This window comes from Geotrypetes seraphini, chromosome 15 (genome assembly GCF_902459505.1).
Source record: "Geotrypetes seraphini chromosome 15, aGeoSer1.1, whole genome shotgun sequence".
Taxonomy (NCBI): domain Eukaryota; kingdom Metazoa; phylum Chordata; class Amphibia; order Gymnophiona; family Dermophiidae; genus Geotrypetes; species Geotrypetes seraphini.
This window is the reverse complement of record NC_047098.1, coordinates 59,867,482-59,881,558: the sequence shown is the minus strand read 5'-3', so window position 1 is coordinate 59,881,558 and position 14,077 is coordinate 59,867,482. Positions and strand designations below refer to the sequence as shown.

At 44.8% G+C, this 14,077-nt stretch overlaps 1 protein-coding gene across 3 annotated transcripts in view; it reads left to right on the top strand.

The window, feature by feature from the left end:
• The window catches only part of CALN1 (calneuron 1), a 137,712-nt gene extending 124,249 nt beyond the window's left edge, over positions 1-13,463 (top strand). For all 3 annotated transcript variants that reach the window (XM_033922612.1, XM_033922613.1, XM_033922611.1), the window contains exon 6: positions 12,173-13,463. In XM_033922612.1, coding sequence (XP_033778503.1) covers positions 12,173-12,300 — 128 coding nt within the window. In that variant the 3' untranslated portion in view covers positions 12,301-13,463. The remainder of the gene's footprint in view (positions 1-12,172) is intronic.
• The last annotated feature ends 614 nt before the right edge of the window (positions 13,464-14,077 follow it).

The following is a 14,077-nucleotide window of genomic DNA, read 5'->3' as shown; positions in this document are numbered from 1 at the left end:
GATTCTATACCCGGCACCCAAAATTTCACATGAAAACTTGGGCACATGCCCAATTTGGACACACAATTTAATTGAGTAACTAGCCGATAACTAGGAATAATTGGACTTTACTGCCCAGTTATCACAGTTAATTGGTTCGAGTTGGGATCTGCTCGCACATCTTGCTAAGGGGTGTGTGGCCATGGGAAGGGCATGTGCACAGTATTTTAGAATTGGGGGGGATTGTGATGATTTGTCATCAAAATTTGTATGGTACAATTCCAGAGTATTTTAAGAGTAGGATGACCATTTACCAGCCCAAAAGATTGTTACGTTCTAAAAATTCTGCTCTGCTAAAGGCTAATGTTAATCCGAAGTATGTAGAAACTAGTGCAATGACCTTTTGTTGTGCTGGAGTGAAACTGCGGAATTCGATGGTAGGGCAGTTAAGAAAATGTGCTAATAGAGTAACTTTCAGAAAACTCCTCAAAACACAATTGTTTGTTAACACTTTCTTATAGGGTCTGATTTGTTTTGATCGAGGATTGACTGTGTAATAGGTTTTGATTATTTTTTCCCTCTTCCGTACTATTTTAAAGTATTATGTATGTGGATATATTGTAAACCGCCTAGGAATTAGATGGTATAGAAATTTTTTAAAAAATAAATAACTTATGCACAAGGATTTATACCAGGTTTCAATTAGTATAAATCCTCACGCATAGATCCTAGTGCTATGTGCTAGTCTACAAACAGTGCCCAACTCGGAGCACTCAGTACATTTTTATCAGCGGCCAAATTTGGGCACTATTTGCAGAATCTAGTCCAATCTGTCTCCGTGTTCCACTTTTGCTTACACCTTATGACGTCTACGTAAATGTTTTATTGTGGATTGTGTTGATATTATAATGGGGAGTGTGTAGCACAGTGGTTAGACCTGCAATCTCATCACCCTGAGGTTGTGGATTCCAACCCTGTGCTGCTCCTTGTGACCCTGGGCAAGTCACTTAATCCCCCATTACCCCGGGCACATGAGATAGGGCGTGAGCCCACCGGGACAGATAGGGAAAAAAGGCTTGAACACCTGAAAGTAAACCACTTAGGCTATAACAGTTATAGCCGGTTCGGAGTAGGCGGGAGGAGGTTTTAGCATGCGCGGTATACGCGCGCGCTATATTAAAATTTTTTTTACATAAATTTGTGTTTCCCGTGCGCTATACCCATGTGCGCGTTATACACGGGTGCGCGTTATCTACGTGAAAATACGGTATATCTCAACCTCAGTCCTTCTACACCAGCACTCTTCAATGCAAAGCTTGAGGATCAGTGGTTGGGTCCATCCATACTCTAATTCTTTCCTCTCTCCTTAAAGAATGACACGGAGATGGTTTCCCATGGTTAATCACAGGCATGGAGACAACTGTCCCCATGTCATTCTCTATGGCAAATCTTATATTCTTATTTAAGCCAAGTATAGGACAGTCAAGCCATTGTGACATCACTGATGAGTTTAGCTGTTAGGCATTGGTGAAATGAGGCATTATGACATCACAATATGAACTCTAGAATGTTGATACTATTTGAGTTTCTGCCAGGTACTTGTGACCTGGGTTGGTCACCGTTGGAAACAGGATGCTGGGCTTGATGGACCTTCGGTCTGTCCCAGTACTGCAGGAAACCATCCCATGTCATTCTTTAGTGTCTATCTCAACCTCAGTCCTTCAATGCAAGGCTTGAGAGTTAGTGTTTGCATCCATCCATACTCTAATTCTTCCCTCTCTCCTTAAAGAATGATATAGGGATGGTTTCCTGTGGTTATTTACAGGGACGGGAGCAATAATGAATTCTGTCACCATGCCATTCTCTAGTTCAGATTACACTACCACCAGTAGGATAGTTTTAAGAAAGGTTTGGACAAGTTCCTGGCGGAAAAGTCCATAGTCTGTTATTGAGAAAGACACGGGGAAAGCCATTGCTTGCCCAGGATTGGGAGCACGGTATATTGCTGCTCCTTGGGTTTTGGCCAGGTACTAGGGACTTGGATTGGCCACCGTGAGAACGGATAATGTAGCATACTATGCTATACTGTGTATTGCTATTTGAATATTTTTACTGATGTAATTGTCTGTTGCCAACTTATTCTTTGGTGAATTTTTTTTCATAAAGGATCCCTCAGCATTTTTTTGGCACTATTTGCAACGGTTCTTCGTATAGAAAATCCTTGCTGTATCACATTAACGATTCATGCTCATGTTCAACGCAATAACACACTTTGGCAAATATTGACTCCTGATATATTCTAATCACAAAATAGAAATAAAATTATTTTTTTTCTATCTTTTGTTGTCTCTGGTTTCTGCTTTCATCTTCTTTTCACTCTTCCTTCCAGCGTCTATTCTCTCTCTTCAATCCAGCATCTGCCCCTTCCATCCACTGTCTGCCCTCTCCCCCTTTCATATGGTATCTGTCTTCTTTCTATGCCTCTCTCCCCTTTCCATCAAGCCTGTACCCTCTCTCTCCTTTTTACATGATTCATTCCAGCTTCACTGCTCTCTTCATTTTTATCTCTCCTACACCAGATGTAGCATCTTTATCCCTCTCTCCTTATTTCTCTGCTGACCCCCTTTCCAGCATCACTCTCTCTACTTTCTCATTCCTCTGTCTCTCCCCTTTCCCTCATCTGATCTCTCCATTCCACCCTGACCCCTTCCCCTCCTCTAATCTCCCCGACAGCCATTTCCTTCCTTTTTTCCTTCTCCCTTCCCTCCTCCCCCTATCCAACAGTAACTCTCTTCCTTTCCCTCCTCCCCTCCCAGCAGCATCTCTCCTTCTCCCTCCCTCCAGGTCCAGTAGCAGCTTTTCCCTTGTCCAGCAGCTTCCCAGCCTCCAACAGTGGCTTCCTCCCCTTCCCTCCGGTCCCCTTCCGGCAGTTCTCAGTACTTGCCTGCAGCAGCACAGTGATTCACTTAGGTCCTTTGATGGGTCACGCCGGCCTCTGAGGAAAGAGGAAGTTGCATCATCAGAGGCAGGCCATGACTCAGCAAAAGCCCCAATGCTGCTTAAGTCACTTAATCCTCCATAGCCCCAGGCACGTTAGAGAGATTGTGAGCCCACCGGGACAGACAGGGAAAATGTTCGAGTACCTGATTGTAAAACCGCTTAGATAACCTTGATAGGCGATATATAAAATCCTAATAAACTTGAAACTTGAACTTGAAGTGAATTGCTGCGCTGCTGTAGGCAAGTACTGAATCGAGCCCCCCTTATCTCACCGGCCCTGCACGGACCGGCAGGAAATTTCTGCGGACCGGCACCGGTCCACGGACTAGTGTTTGAAAAACACTGGTGTAAAGCATTTCAAATTCTATTTTGTAAGTATATGTGTAAATTAATCTCTCTGAAACATGTTATGTTACCATTTTTTCAATGCGTTATTGAATGTCCTTTCATCTGGGATTCATCCTGTGGGAAATCAGGAAGTCCTGAAGAGCCTACTCTTAGCCATGTTTAACTAACTTTAGGAATGTACAGCATGAAAGAGCTAAAGCTGCAGAATCTAGGAATATGTAAAATGAGTTAAGCAATTAATCCTGAAGTTGACCAGTTGGATATTACCATAATGAGACAACATTGTAGAAAATCAGCATATGTTACGTTTATTAGTGTGACTTACAAATTACTGAGCATACTGCCAAAAGTGAACATTTAAAAAAAAATTTTTTTTGAATAAATAATAGGTAAAAAATTCCAGAATGATTCACTTCAAAACAAAATACATAGAAACATAGGAAATGATGGCAGATAAGGATCATATGGCCCATCCAGTCTGCCCAGCCATACTATTTACTATCATTTCCCCTTTCTTATAAATCCTATGTGCTTGTCCTATGCTTTCTTGAATTCTTTTTTTTTTTTTTTTAACTTTATTAATTTCAAACTTTGACAGTGCAATACAATTAATTGAACATAAATACTACCTAACACACTATGTATAAGGAAAAACTAATAAAAGGAGAGATACATGGTATATTGATGCTGAAGAATTGAGAACATTGTCAAATCGTGCACTCAGCACTTGGTGCTCTACCCCTTGGTCCGGAAAACAAAGACACTACACAAGTGTTTTCAACTAGTGTGGAATTTATTAGGCCGCAGCCATAACAGCACTATTACATCACAACTGTCATCAATTGAGCAGAATAACCAATCAGGTATGACCCCCACATGATCAGGTGCACAGCATATGCCTCTTCATCCTCTCCGAATGTGGGTTGCCGTAACCGCTTCCCCTGCTCGCTGGACCTATCCCGTTCAAGGATGTGTCCTCTCATCAGCAGTACGTTGCTGTGAAGATCAGGGCCTGGCCTCCCTGCCGTCCAAGCAAGGTGACATGCCCAATTTCCTAAGCAATGTAAAGGTGTATGTCGTTGACTCATATGCTGTGCTTACCCTCCTTTCCCGTCTGGCTGCGACAGAAGTAGAGGGTGGGCGGGAGGGAAGCCGCGTCCGCCTCGTGTGAAGCCGGATCGAAAGGGGCGACCTCCCCTCCGCTCACCCTAATCTAGCCTACCCCCCTCCCCCCCCCCCTCCTGCTCCTAGCCGATTGGCCCCAAGGCTTCGGCCGATTTGTCATCGCTCCTCCCTATGTGGTTCGGAGCTTGTTCTCAAATCGTGCACTCAGCACTTGGTGCTCTACCCCTTGGTCCGGAAAACAAAGACACTACACAAGTGTTTTCAACTAGTGTGGAATTTATTAGGCCGCAGCCATAACAGCACTATTACATCACAACTGTCATCAATTGAGCAGAATAACCAATCAGGTATGACCCCCACATGATCAGGTGCACAGCATATGCCTCTTCATCCTCTCCGAATGTGGGTTGCCGTAACCGCTTCCCCTGCTCGCTGGACCTATCCCGTTCAAGGATGTGTCCTCTCATCAGCAGTACGTTGCTGTGAAGATCAGGGCCTGGCCTCCCTGCCGTCCAAGCAAGGTGACATGCCCAATTTCCTAAGCAATGTAAAGGTGTATGTCGTTGACTCATATGCTGTGCTTACCCTCCACTACCCGGGATAGCGAAACCTCGCTTATCGCGGGTTCCCCCCAAGTGCTGTAGCTGCGGCCTATATGCTACCCACTGCATGGGTATGCAAAGGTACTGATAACTTTTCGTACTGAATCGCCTCAGTGTAATGAACATGGGTATGTAAAGGTACTGATAAGATAACTTTTTGTACTGAATCGCCTCAGTGTAATGAAATATACGCAACCCACTGCACGGGTACAGCGCTCCAACTATATATGCCAAGGTACGGGTAAATTCATCCACTGATATTTGCAAAACTTCAGATAAGCGTGTGCTGATAAGCGTTGACAATGTACCGAGGAGCGCCTGCAATGTGCTGATATAAGCGTTGCCAATATACCGGTGGCCGTGGAAGCCTCTGCTGTTAGAGCCGCTGATGTTGTATATTGCTGAAATTGTGCTGCCGTAGAAGCTGGCGCTGCAGTTGAGGCCGTGGAAGCCTCTGCTATTGTATATTGCTGAAATTGTGCTGCCGTAGAAGCTGGCGCTGCAGTTGAGGCCGTGGAAGCCTCTGCTATTGTATATTGCTGAAATTGTGCTGCCGTAGAAGCTGGCGCTGCAGTTGAGGCCGTGGAAGCCTCTGCTATTGTATATTGCTGAAATTGTGCTGCCGTAGAAGCTGCCGCTGCAGTTGAGGCCGTGGAAGCCTCTGCTATTGTATATTGCTGAAATTGTGCTGCCGTAGAAGCTGCCGCTGCAGTTGAGGCCGTGGAAGCCTCTGCTGTGATAAGCCTAGCCAATGTAGAGCACATGCGATGTACCAATAAGCGTTGCCAATGTACCGATGTGCTGATAAGCGTTGACAATGTACCGAGGAGCACCTGCAATGTGCTGATAAGCGTTGCCAACCCGTGGAAGCCTCTGCTGTTAGAGCCGCTGTTGTTGTATATTGCTGAAATTGTGCTGCCGTAGAAGCTGGCGCTGCAGTTGAGGCCGTGGAAGCCTCTGCTGTTTTGCTGAATTGTGCTGCCGTAGAAGCTGCCGCTGCAGTTGAGGCCGTGGAAGCCTCTGCTGTGATAAGCCTAGCCAATGTAGAGCACCTGCGATGTACCAATAAGCGTTGCCAATGTACCGATGTGCTGATAAGCGTTGACAATGTACCGAGGAGCACCTGCAATGTGCTGATAAGCGTTGCCAATGTACCGGTGGCCGTGGAAGCCTCAGCTGTTAGAGCCGCTGATGTTGTATATTGCTGATATTGTGCTGCCGTAGAAGCTGGCGCTGCAGTTGAGGCCGTGGAAGCCTTTGCTGTTGCATATTGCTGAAATTGTGCTGCCGTAGAAGATGCCGCTGCAGTTGAGGCCGTGGAAGCCTCTGCTGTGATAAGCCTAGCCAATGTAGAGCACATGCGATGTGCCAATAAGCGTTGCCAATGTACCGAGGTGCTGATAAGCGTTGCCAATGTACCGAGGAGCACATGCAATGTAAGCGTTGCCAATGTACCGCGGAGCACATGCAATGTGCTGCTAAGCATTGCCAATGCAATGTGCTGCACATGCAATGAACTGATAAGCCTAGCCAATGTATAGAGGAGCACATGCAATGTGCGGATACGCCTAGCTAATGTACCGAGGAGCACTGAACAGAGGATCGTATCCAATGTACAGAGGAGCACATCCCATGTCCTGATAAGCCTAGCCAATGTACAGCGGAGCGTATCCAATGCACTGATAAGCCTAGCCAATGTAGAGAGGAGCACATGCAATGTGCAGATAGCCTAGCCAATGCACAGAGGAGCACATCTGTACAGAGGAGCACATCCAATGTGCTGATAAACCTAGCCAATGTACAGAGGAGCACATGCAATGAGCTGATAGCCTAGCCATCATGCCATGTGCTGATAAGCCTGGCCAATGTACAGAGGAGCACATGCAATGCCCTGATAAGCCTAGCCAATGCACCGAGGAGCATATCCAATGTACCGATACAGAGGAGCCCCTGCAATGTGCTGATAAGCTTAGCCAATGTACAGAGGAGCCAAGCCGATGCACAGAGGAGCCTATCTAATGTACTGATACAGAGGAGCATATCCAATGTAGTGATAAGCCTAGCCAATGAGAAGGAGCATATCCAATGTACTGATAAGCCTAGCCAATGTACAGAGGAGCGTATCCAGTGTGCTGAAAAACCTACCCAATGTACAGAGGAGCATATCCAATGTACTATGTACAGAGGAGCGTATCCAATGTGCTGAAAAGCCTACCCAATGTACAGAGGAGCATATCTAATGTACTGATGAGCCTAGCGATGTACAGAGGATCCAGTGTACTGAGGAGCCTAGCCAGTAGAATATCTGGATCAGCGTGTAAATATCACAATATTTATCCCATATTCCCCATAATCTATCCCATATTCCCCATAATCCAAGCATGTGAGACCAGTAATATGTGTGTGTTGTAGTTCAGGAAGGAATGCAAACCGTAAGGGAGGCATCGGACCTAATGTCCTGTAAATGCTGTTGAGGTAAGGTGAACGATATCCTTCTAATGCCCTGCGGACTTACCTACCAAATGCTGATAGTCGAACTGCAGATGCTTGTGCTGACAGGATTCCAGATGTCAGCTGTTGTGGTCTCTGGTGATGAGGTCGTAAGCAAGATGGTATGAATAGACTGTGTGGGAAAGAAAAACGTTAATACATGAGGTGTGCAGGAAGTGAGGTAAATGGCTAATGGAGCTCGTGGGGCCCGTTAAGGTCCCGAAAGAAAATTTAAGGAAGCCCAGTCGGATAACCCTGTAATGCTTACCCCTACGCGAAGAGAAGATAAAGTGATACCATAGAAAATTCCTGGATCTGGTTCCCTCGGTTGCAGTCTTCGTTGAAGACGAAAACATCCGCCTACGACTACCTGTGCTCTCGTATGGAGCAAGTGTTGTACAGTAGTATACATCGGAGCCGTGCATCGAATTCTAAGGGCAGGACCTGTGAATCGAAGTTAACGCCGAGTGGATGCAGCCCTAATCTCGGGAGATCCAATCCAAGGCTAAGTCATTGGACTATCTCATTTGCCCTCCCGCTTAATGGGGTTAAAATTCACGGGAGGTGCAGCTCTAGAATTCACGGGAGGTGCTGAGCTCCAGATGTGCGGCCGTAGAAGTCGCGGTGGTAGCACGTGTGCTGGCCGTGGGCCTCTTCGGTGCTGGCGGCTTGGATCGTAACTTGTCGAGATGGCATGGCTATGAGAAATACTAAGAGAATGAGACTGTAAGAACAGGCAAATACTAAGAGAATGAGACTGTAAGTACAGGCCTAAGTATTGTGGCCTCCGTGATAGGGAGGTTAAGATATATAACAGAAATGTAATAAGGAAACCGTCAATCATTAAGTGCGTGAGGTCCTGCAGAGGCTGTGCGGCCGTAGAAGCCGCGGTAGTAGTGCGCGTATGGATCGTGACTTGTGCTGTCGCGAAATACTTTGAGAATGATACTGTAAGTACCGGCATAAGGAGAGTGGGACATGATTGTTTATAGGCATGTCGTGTCAAAGGAAAACCGAGCGGCTTCCCACTTGTCTTCCTTGTTTTATGAGGTAAAGTTATATAGCAGAAACTTAATAAGTAAAACACAGTACATTTATTGCAAGTTATGGTTAAAGAAAATTCTTGGAACTAAGAAATTTATAGAGAAAGATAATTCACGGAAAGCAGAAAGTTATAGTTAAAGAAGATTCATAGAAGGAAGAAATGTGATGAGTCCAGTGTCATCGCTGTCTCATTAATAGGAATAACTGGAAGGATAAATGCTTATCTAATGTGTTGCGATTTTAGCCATATTTCATATCCCAAGGATAAGAATTATAGGATCATTAACATTAGCTGATTGGATAGATGGGAAGACTAGAAATAACCGTGAAGCGCACGGCCCTGAAGGCAAGGTATTATATTTAGTCCAGCACATGAAGGCAAGGTCTTATATTTTGTCCAGCCCATTGCAGCAGAGAAGTAGAATCGAGAATGCAGAGAATTAGACTCAGCTAGCAATAGGGAAGTCACCGAATGCAGAGAATTAGACTCAGATATCAATAGGGAAAAGGCAACTGTATGGAGTTAGGCAATTTCAAATGGGCTTTGAAATGAACTAGAGATGGGAATAACTAGCAAGATAAATAAATTTGTTGATCCCTCCACTAGCTATGGAAGGGGCTGGAACAACGTTTTCCCGATGTCAGAAACAGCAGCACTGGCCATGCCGAGACCTGTGGCCGCGGCAATGCCTCCACTAACATATAGATCAATGAACTAGAGATGGGAATCCCTAACCAGATAAATAAATTTGCTGATCCCTCCACTAGCTAAGGAAACAGCAGCACTGGCCATGCCGAGACATGTGGCCGCGGCTGGCAGCCTCCAGGGTGCCCATGTGGCCGCGGCTGGCAGCCTCCAGGGTGCCCAGAGCGGTTGACCGCCATCAGCTTCGCTGGCCGCGTGAGGCAGGATCAGGGCAGATGGAAGACTGAGATGGCTGTGCAATAGATGCACAGATATACAAAAACATATATAATTACATGAAGACATGTAAAGTTCCTGGAGGAACAGCTCATGGCTGCCAATGAGACAGACATGGAGAAACCACCGCTTGCCCTGGGATTGGCAGCACGGATACTGTCACCATTTTAGCCGGGGCCAGCAAGGCAAATGCTCTGACGCTCACAGGAATTCTATGAGCAATGGAGCATCTACCTCTCCGGCCCGCACTAAAAATCTCTAGCACTGTTTAGTAAAAGGAGCCCTTAACTATTTAAAATTTTTAATTGGCCCCAATAACAAGCAATTAGCACCTCATAACTGGTAAGAACTTTTAAGCTACGGTGTGTGCTAGCATTTACAGTAAAAGGACCCCCTCGTAAGTCAATGTACATTCATCTATAATTATTTTGCACTATGAGTGCTTATGATCAGATATAACAGTTCATAACAGTTCGTAAACAAACTCAACAGATTGCATCATACAATATTAGTTTATGCTTGCAGTGAGTGGGCTTATGAGCAAAATTAATTAGCAGAATACCTAGTTGTATATTTTCCTTGTGCTTTACTGGAGCTGTTTCTAAACATTCCTAAATGCAGCTGCTGCAGACCAGTGCTTGAGGGACTTGTGGGCCCTGTTAGGAGGATTATGGAGCATATCATGTTCAGTGGCCAGCCGCCAAAGGAAAAATGCATGGAATTCAAAACTTGCTTAAGGGCACTGACAAGTGAACTTCTTTAACCTATGAATCAATCAAGAAATCATAAAACTTACCATATCATCCATTAAAATCACACAAAAATATTTCTCTTTTTTACAGGGGCATTGCTGAGTGGCGCCTGGTTCGGGGTGGGAGCAGGGCGGCTGGGAGGTAGTGATCCAATTCCCCCCTCCTCCACCGCCGAAGTGCTCAGGGGGGGGGGGGGGGCACCCGACACGCGGAGCGGGCGAGACCGCCGCCTCGCCGCGGTCGGAGCTGGGCCCCGCAGCCAAAAGAAAAACCCGGCCGCGCTGGGGCCAGCAAGTGGCTGGCGCTCCAGGCCGAAGAAAAAACTCCCGATCCGCTAACACGAGTCCGAGTGGCAATGGGGCCCGTCGGAGTCCGCGGCCGCGTGGCCGCCAGAGGACGGAGACCCCAATCCCTCCCCTTCTCCAACGCCGGACGCAGTAGGCAGGAGGAGTCGGCTGGCGCATCCCCGCCCACGCGGCCGCGTCGGCCCGAGCCGACCGAGAATGCACGCAGCAACAGCACTCCTGGCCACAGAGGCCCGCGGCACAGACGGGCCCGCCACGCATCCGGGCCGCCTGTGCAGTGGCCCGGCCCCGTCCAAGCCCTCCAGCGCTCTTACCCGCAGATCCCCCACAGCGTCTGTGCTGCTGGTACCACGAAGACGCGGCCGTCTCCCGCTCACCTCCAGGCCCAAAGCAAGAGAGGGACAAATAGGTGAAAGACTCCATTAAATAGTTATTTATTTATTTAATTTTTTTTTTTTTTTTTTAAACTAGTGTGTTGAGGGTGAGCGGGAGGGAAGCCGCGTCCGCCTCGTGTGAAGCCGGATCGAAAGGGGCGACCTCCCCTCCGCTCACCCTAATCTAGCCTACCCCCCTCCCCCCCCCCCTCCTGCTCCTAGCCGATTGGCCCCAAGGCTTCGGCCGATTTGTCATCGCTCCTCCCTATGTGGTTCGGAGCTTGTTCTAACTTTTTGGTAGAGTGTTTTTTTTAGAGACCAATGACTGTGCTAGCTCCATTACAGGACATGTATGTACTGAAAGTAAAGAGCAAAAAGTTTTTCTGAGGTCTCTTTCTCCACGCATTTTGGTTCTTGTGACTGCAGAGGTCTTTTGGTCATAGTTGTCGTGCCCCGCTATACTAATTTTTTGGATAACTGTTCATAAAAGGAAGCCAAAAGAATTAGTATCACTAGCTATTTATAAACAAAAGAGTAAAAAAAATCATTTCAAATGCAAGAAAAACAAAATTTACAGAGTTAATATACAATAAACATTATCATTAAAAACAAATATACCCAATTCCCACCCATTTTAGAACTGTAATTACATATTAAATAATATACGGCTGCGAGTATATGGGGTTAATGTATTTAAATAAGGTTGCCAAATAGTAAAAAAAAAATTGTCTTCCCTGTCTAGTGTCCCATTCTGATAATTGCATACTTTATTTATTATTAAAATGTGTAGCTATTTATAGATTTTTTTTTAATAGATGCTTTTTTTTAAAATAAGATTTTTATAGTATTTATGTTATTGGACCACCTGTATTTATAATTAGGTTTACTAAAGTCATCATGGCAATAACATGCACATTATTTAATAAATATTTCTCATCGCATAAAATGGGACCCTTGCGAAATAAATGACATGCATTAATGCATTTAGTAAACCTTAATCCAAGCTAACAATATTTTGTAGAGTGTCATATGATAACAAGGGGGTCCTTTTACTAATGGATTTAGCATATACATACTATATGGTATGCACTGTAGCCCATAGGAATATAAACAGGCTGCTTGGCATTTAGCATGTGTTAAATCCACTATCGTCATCCTTAGTAAAAGGACCCAAGGTTTCTTACCTGTCATCTTTACTTACTTTTTTTTTTCCATTCTCTTTTCTCTTTAGTACACTCCCAGAAGCAGAACAGACAGACCTGTGTACGGAAGAGCCTTATCTGTGCGTTTGCCATGGCCTTTATCATAAGCGTCATGCTGATTGCAGCTAATCAGATTCTCCGAAATGGCATGGAGTAGCCTTTCACCAAACCACTGTGATCAAGTCTTAACCATGCATGCGCATGATGACGGGTGAACAACTTTCTCAAATTTTTGAAGAGAAACCAGATGCCTAAAGAGCTGTTTTGCAACCCAACCAAGGCCAGCAAATGGTTAACACGTCTTGTGGACCGACTCCGTGTTTTTTTTTTGCAGGGCACACCAAGGGCTGTCTTAATGCTTTAACCGTTTTGTTCCCTAACGCAATAAAAATACAGGACTTCTGAATTATGGCTTTGGATATCGGTGGCAGATTTGAGAATATTAAGGATAATTTTAAAAAAATGCAATTAAGCACTGGCATGCATTTTGTGCATGGTTGTTTTGTAAAGCCAGAGCTAAAAGACTCTTTAACTTTTGAGCACACGGGAGTTCGCTGGATACGTGTTCAGGTCCACGTCACCGGACGGTGCATTGTTTATCTTCTGGTCTTTTCCTGAAAATAACTGTTTCGGGCATCTTAAAATAAACTCACGGGTTTATCTTAAAAGGACACCTTTGGAACTGGACAAATATATTCCTGTAAGCGGAATATCATATTGGGTATGGCTTGCACTGGAAGGAAGAATTGCTTCCATCATTGGAAAGCGCACAGAATTAGATTCTCCCCCCCCTGTCCCCTCTCCCCCCCCCCCCCCCATAATAAGCAAATAATGAAACACTCATCAGCATACAGTTCTCTTAGGTTAACCTGACTATTTTGCAGCTTTGAAAAATGTTAATATTTTGCTTAGAAGTTTTATTTTTTACACATTTTTGATACCAGGGCACTGTTGGCACAATGTTGATTTTTGCCTGTTTTATTTCTGTTCTAGAGCCCTAAGTTTTTCCAGGTTGGATTTATAGAAAATCTCTATCCTATTTTTTTGCTTAGTTAGGTTCCTAGGCAAAAATCTTCAAGCATGAATTTCAAATGTAAATAAAATATAGCACTGTATATACTGCAATTCTAAAATTAAAACTATATGTATAACAACAGATATAAAGGTTTATATGACTATAGAGTACTGTAAGAAGTAGAGCATTAGGAGATTTATATAACTTACTCTGTAAACTAGGGAAATGTATTTATTGAGGAATTTCAAGATGGATCCCAGCAATAATTCCATAAGGGCATGTTTAAAATTAAAGATAACACATCACTGCTTCTTGTTCTCTGTGTAAAAGGGGCATTGTAGAGGTCTAAGCTTTTTCCAAGCTAGCAGGAATATTTAGCTGTCACTAGATTTCTAGTATAGCACATTCAAAAGCCAGAATCATTAACTGTATATAGCAAAGTATTCTTCCATTTGTCATATAGATTCAAATAATATTACAATACTATTTATGGCCTAACAACTCCTATGATGGAGAAATATTGTACTCTTACCACAAAGAATAGGCTGTAGATTATTATCAGGAAATAGACGTACTGGGCAGACTTTCACAGTTTGTGTCTGTATATGGCCGTTTGGGGGGGAGGATGGGCTGGGGAGGGCTTCAATGGCTGGGAGGGTGTAGATGGGCTGGAGTAGGTTTTGACGGAGATTTCGGCAGTTGGACCCCATGCACAGTACTGGGTAGAGCTTTGGATTCTTGCCCAGAATTAGCAAAAGAAGACATGGCCAGGTTAATCCGGATGTCTAGTAACCCTACCCAAGTGATTGTAATAGCTGGGAGTGGTCCAGGCTTGAGTTGTCCTAGGCCTCTCGGCACGGAGTGAAATGAGAAGCTGCCCTCATGATGCTTCAGGCACAGATTGACAAGTACAATTGAT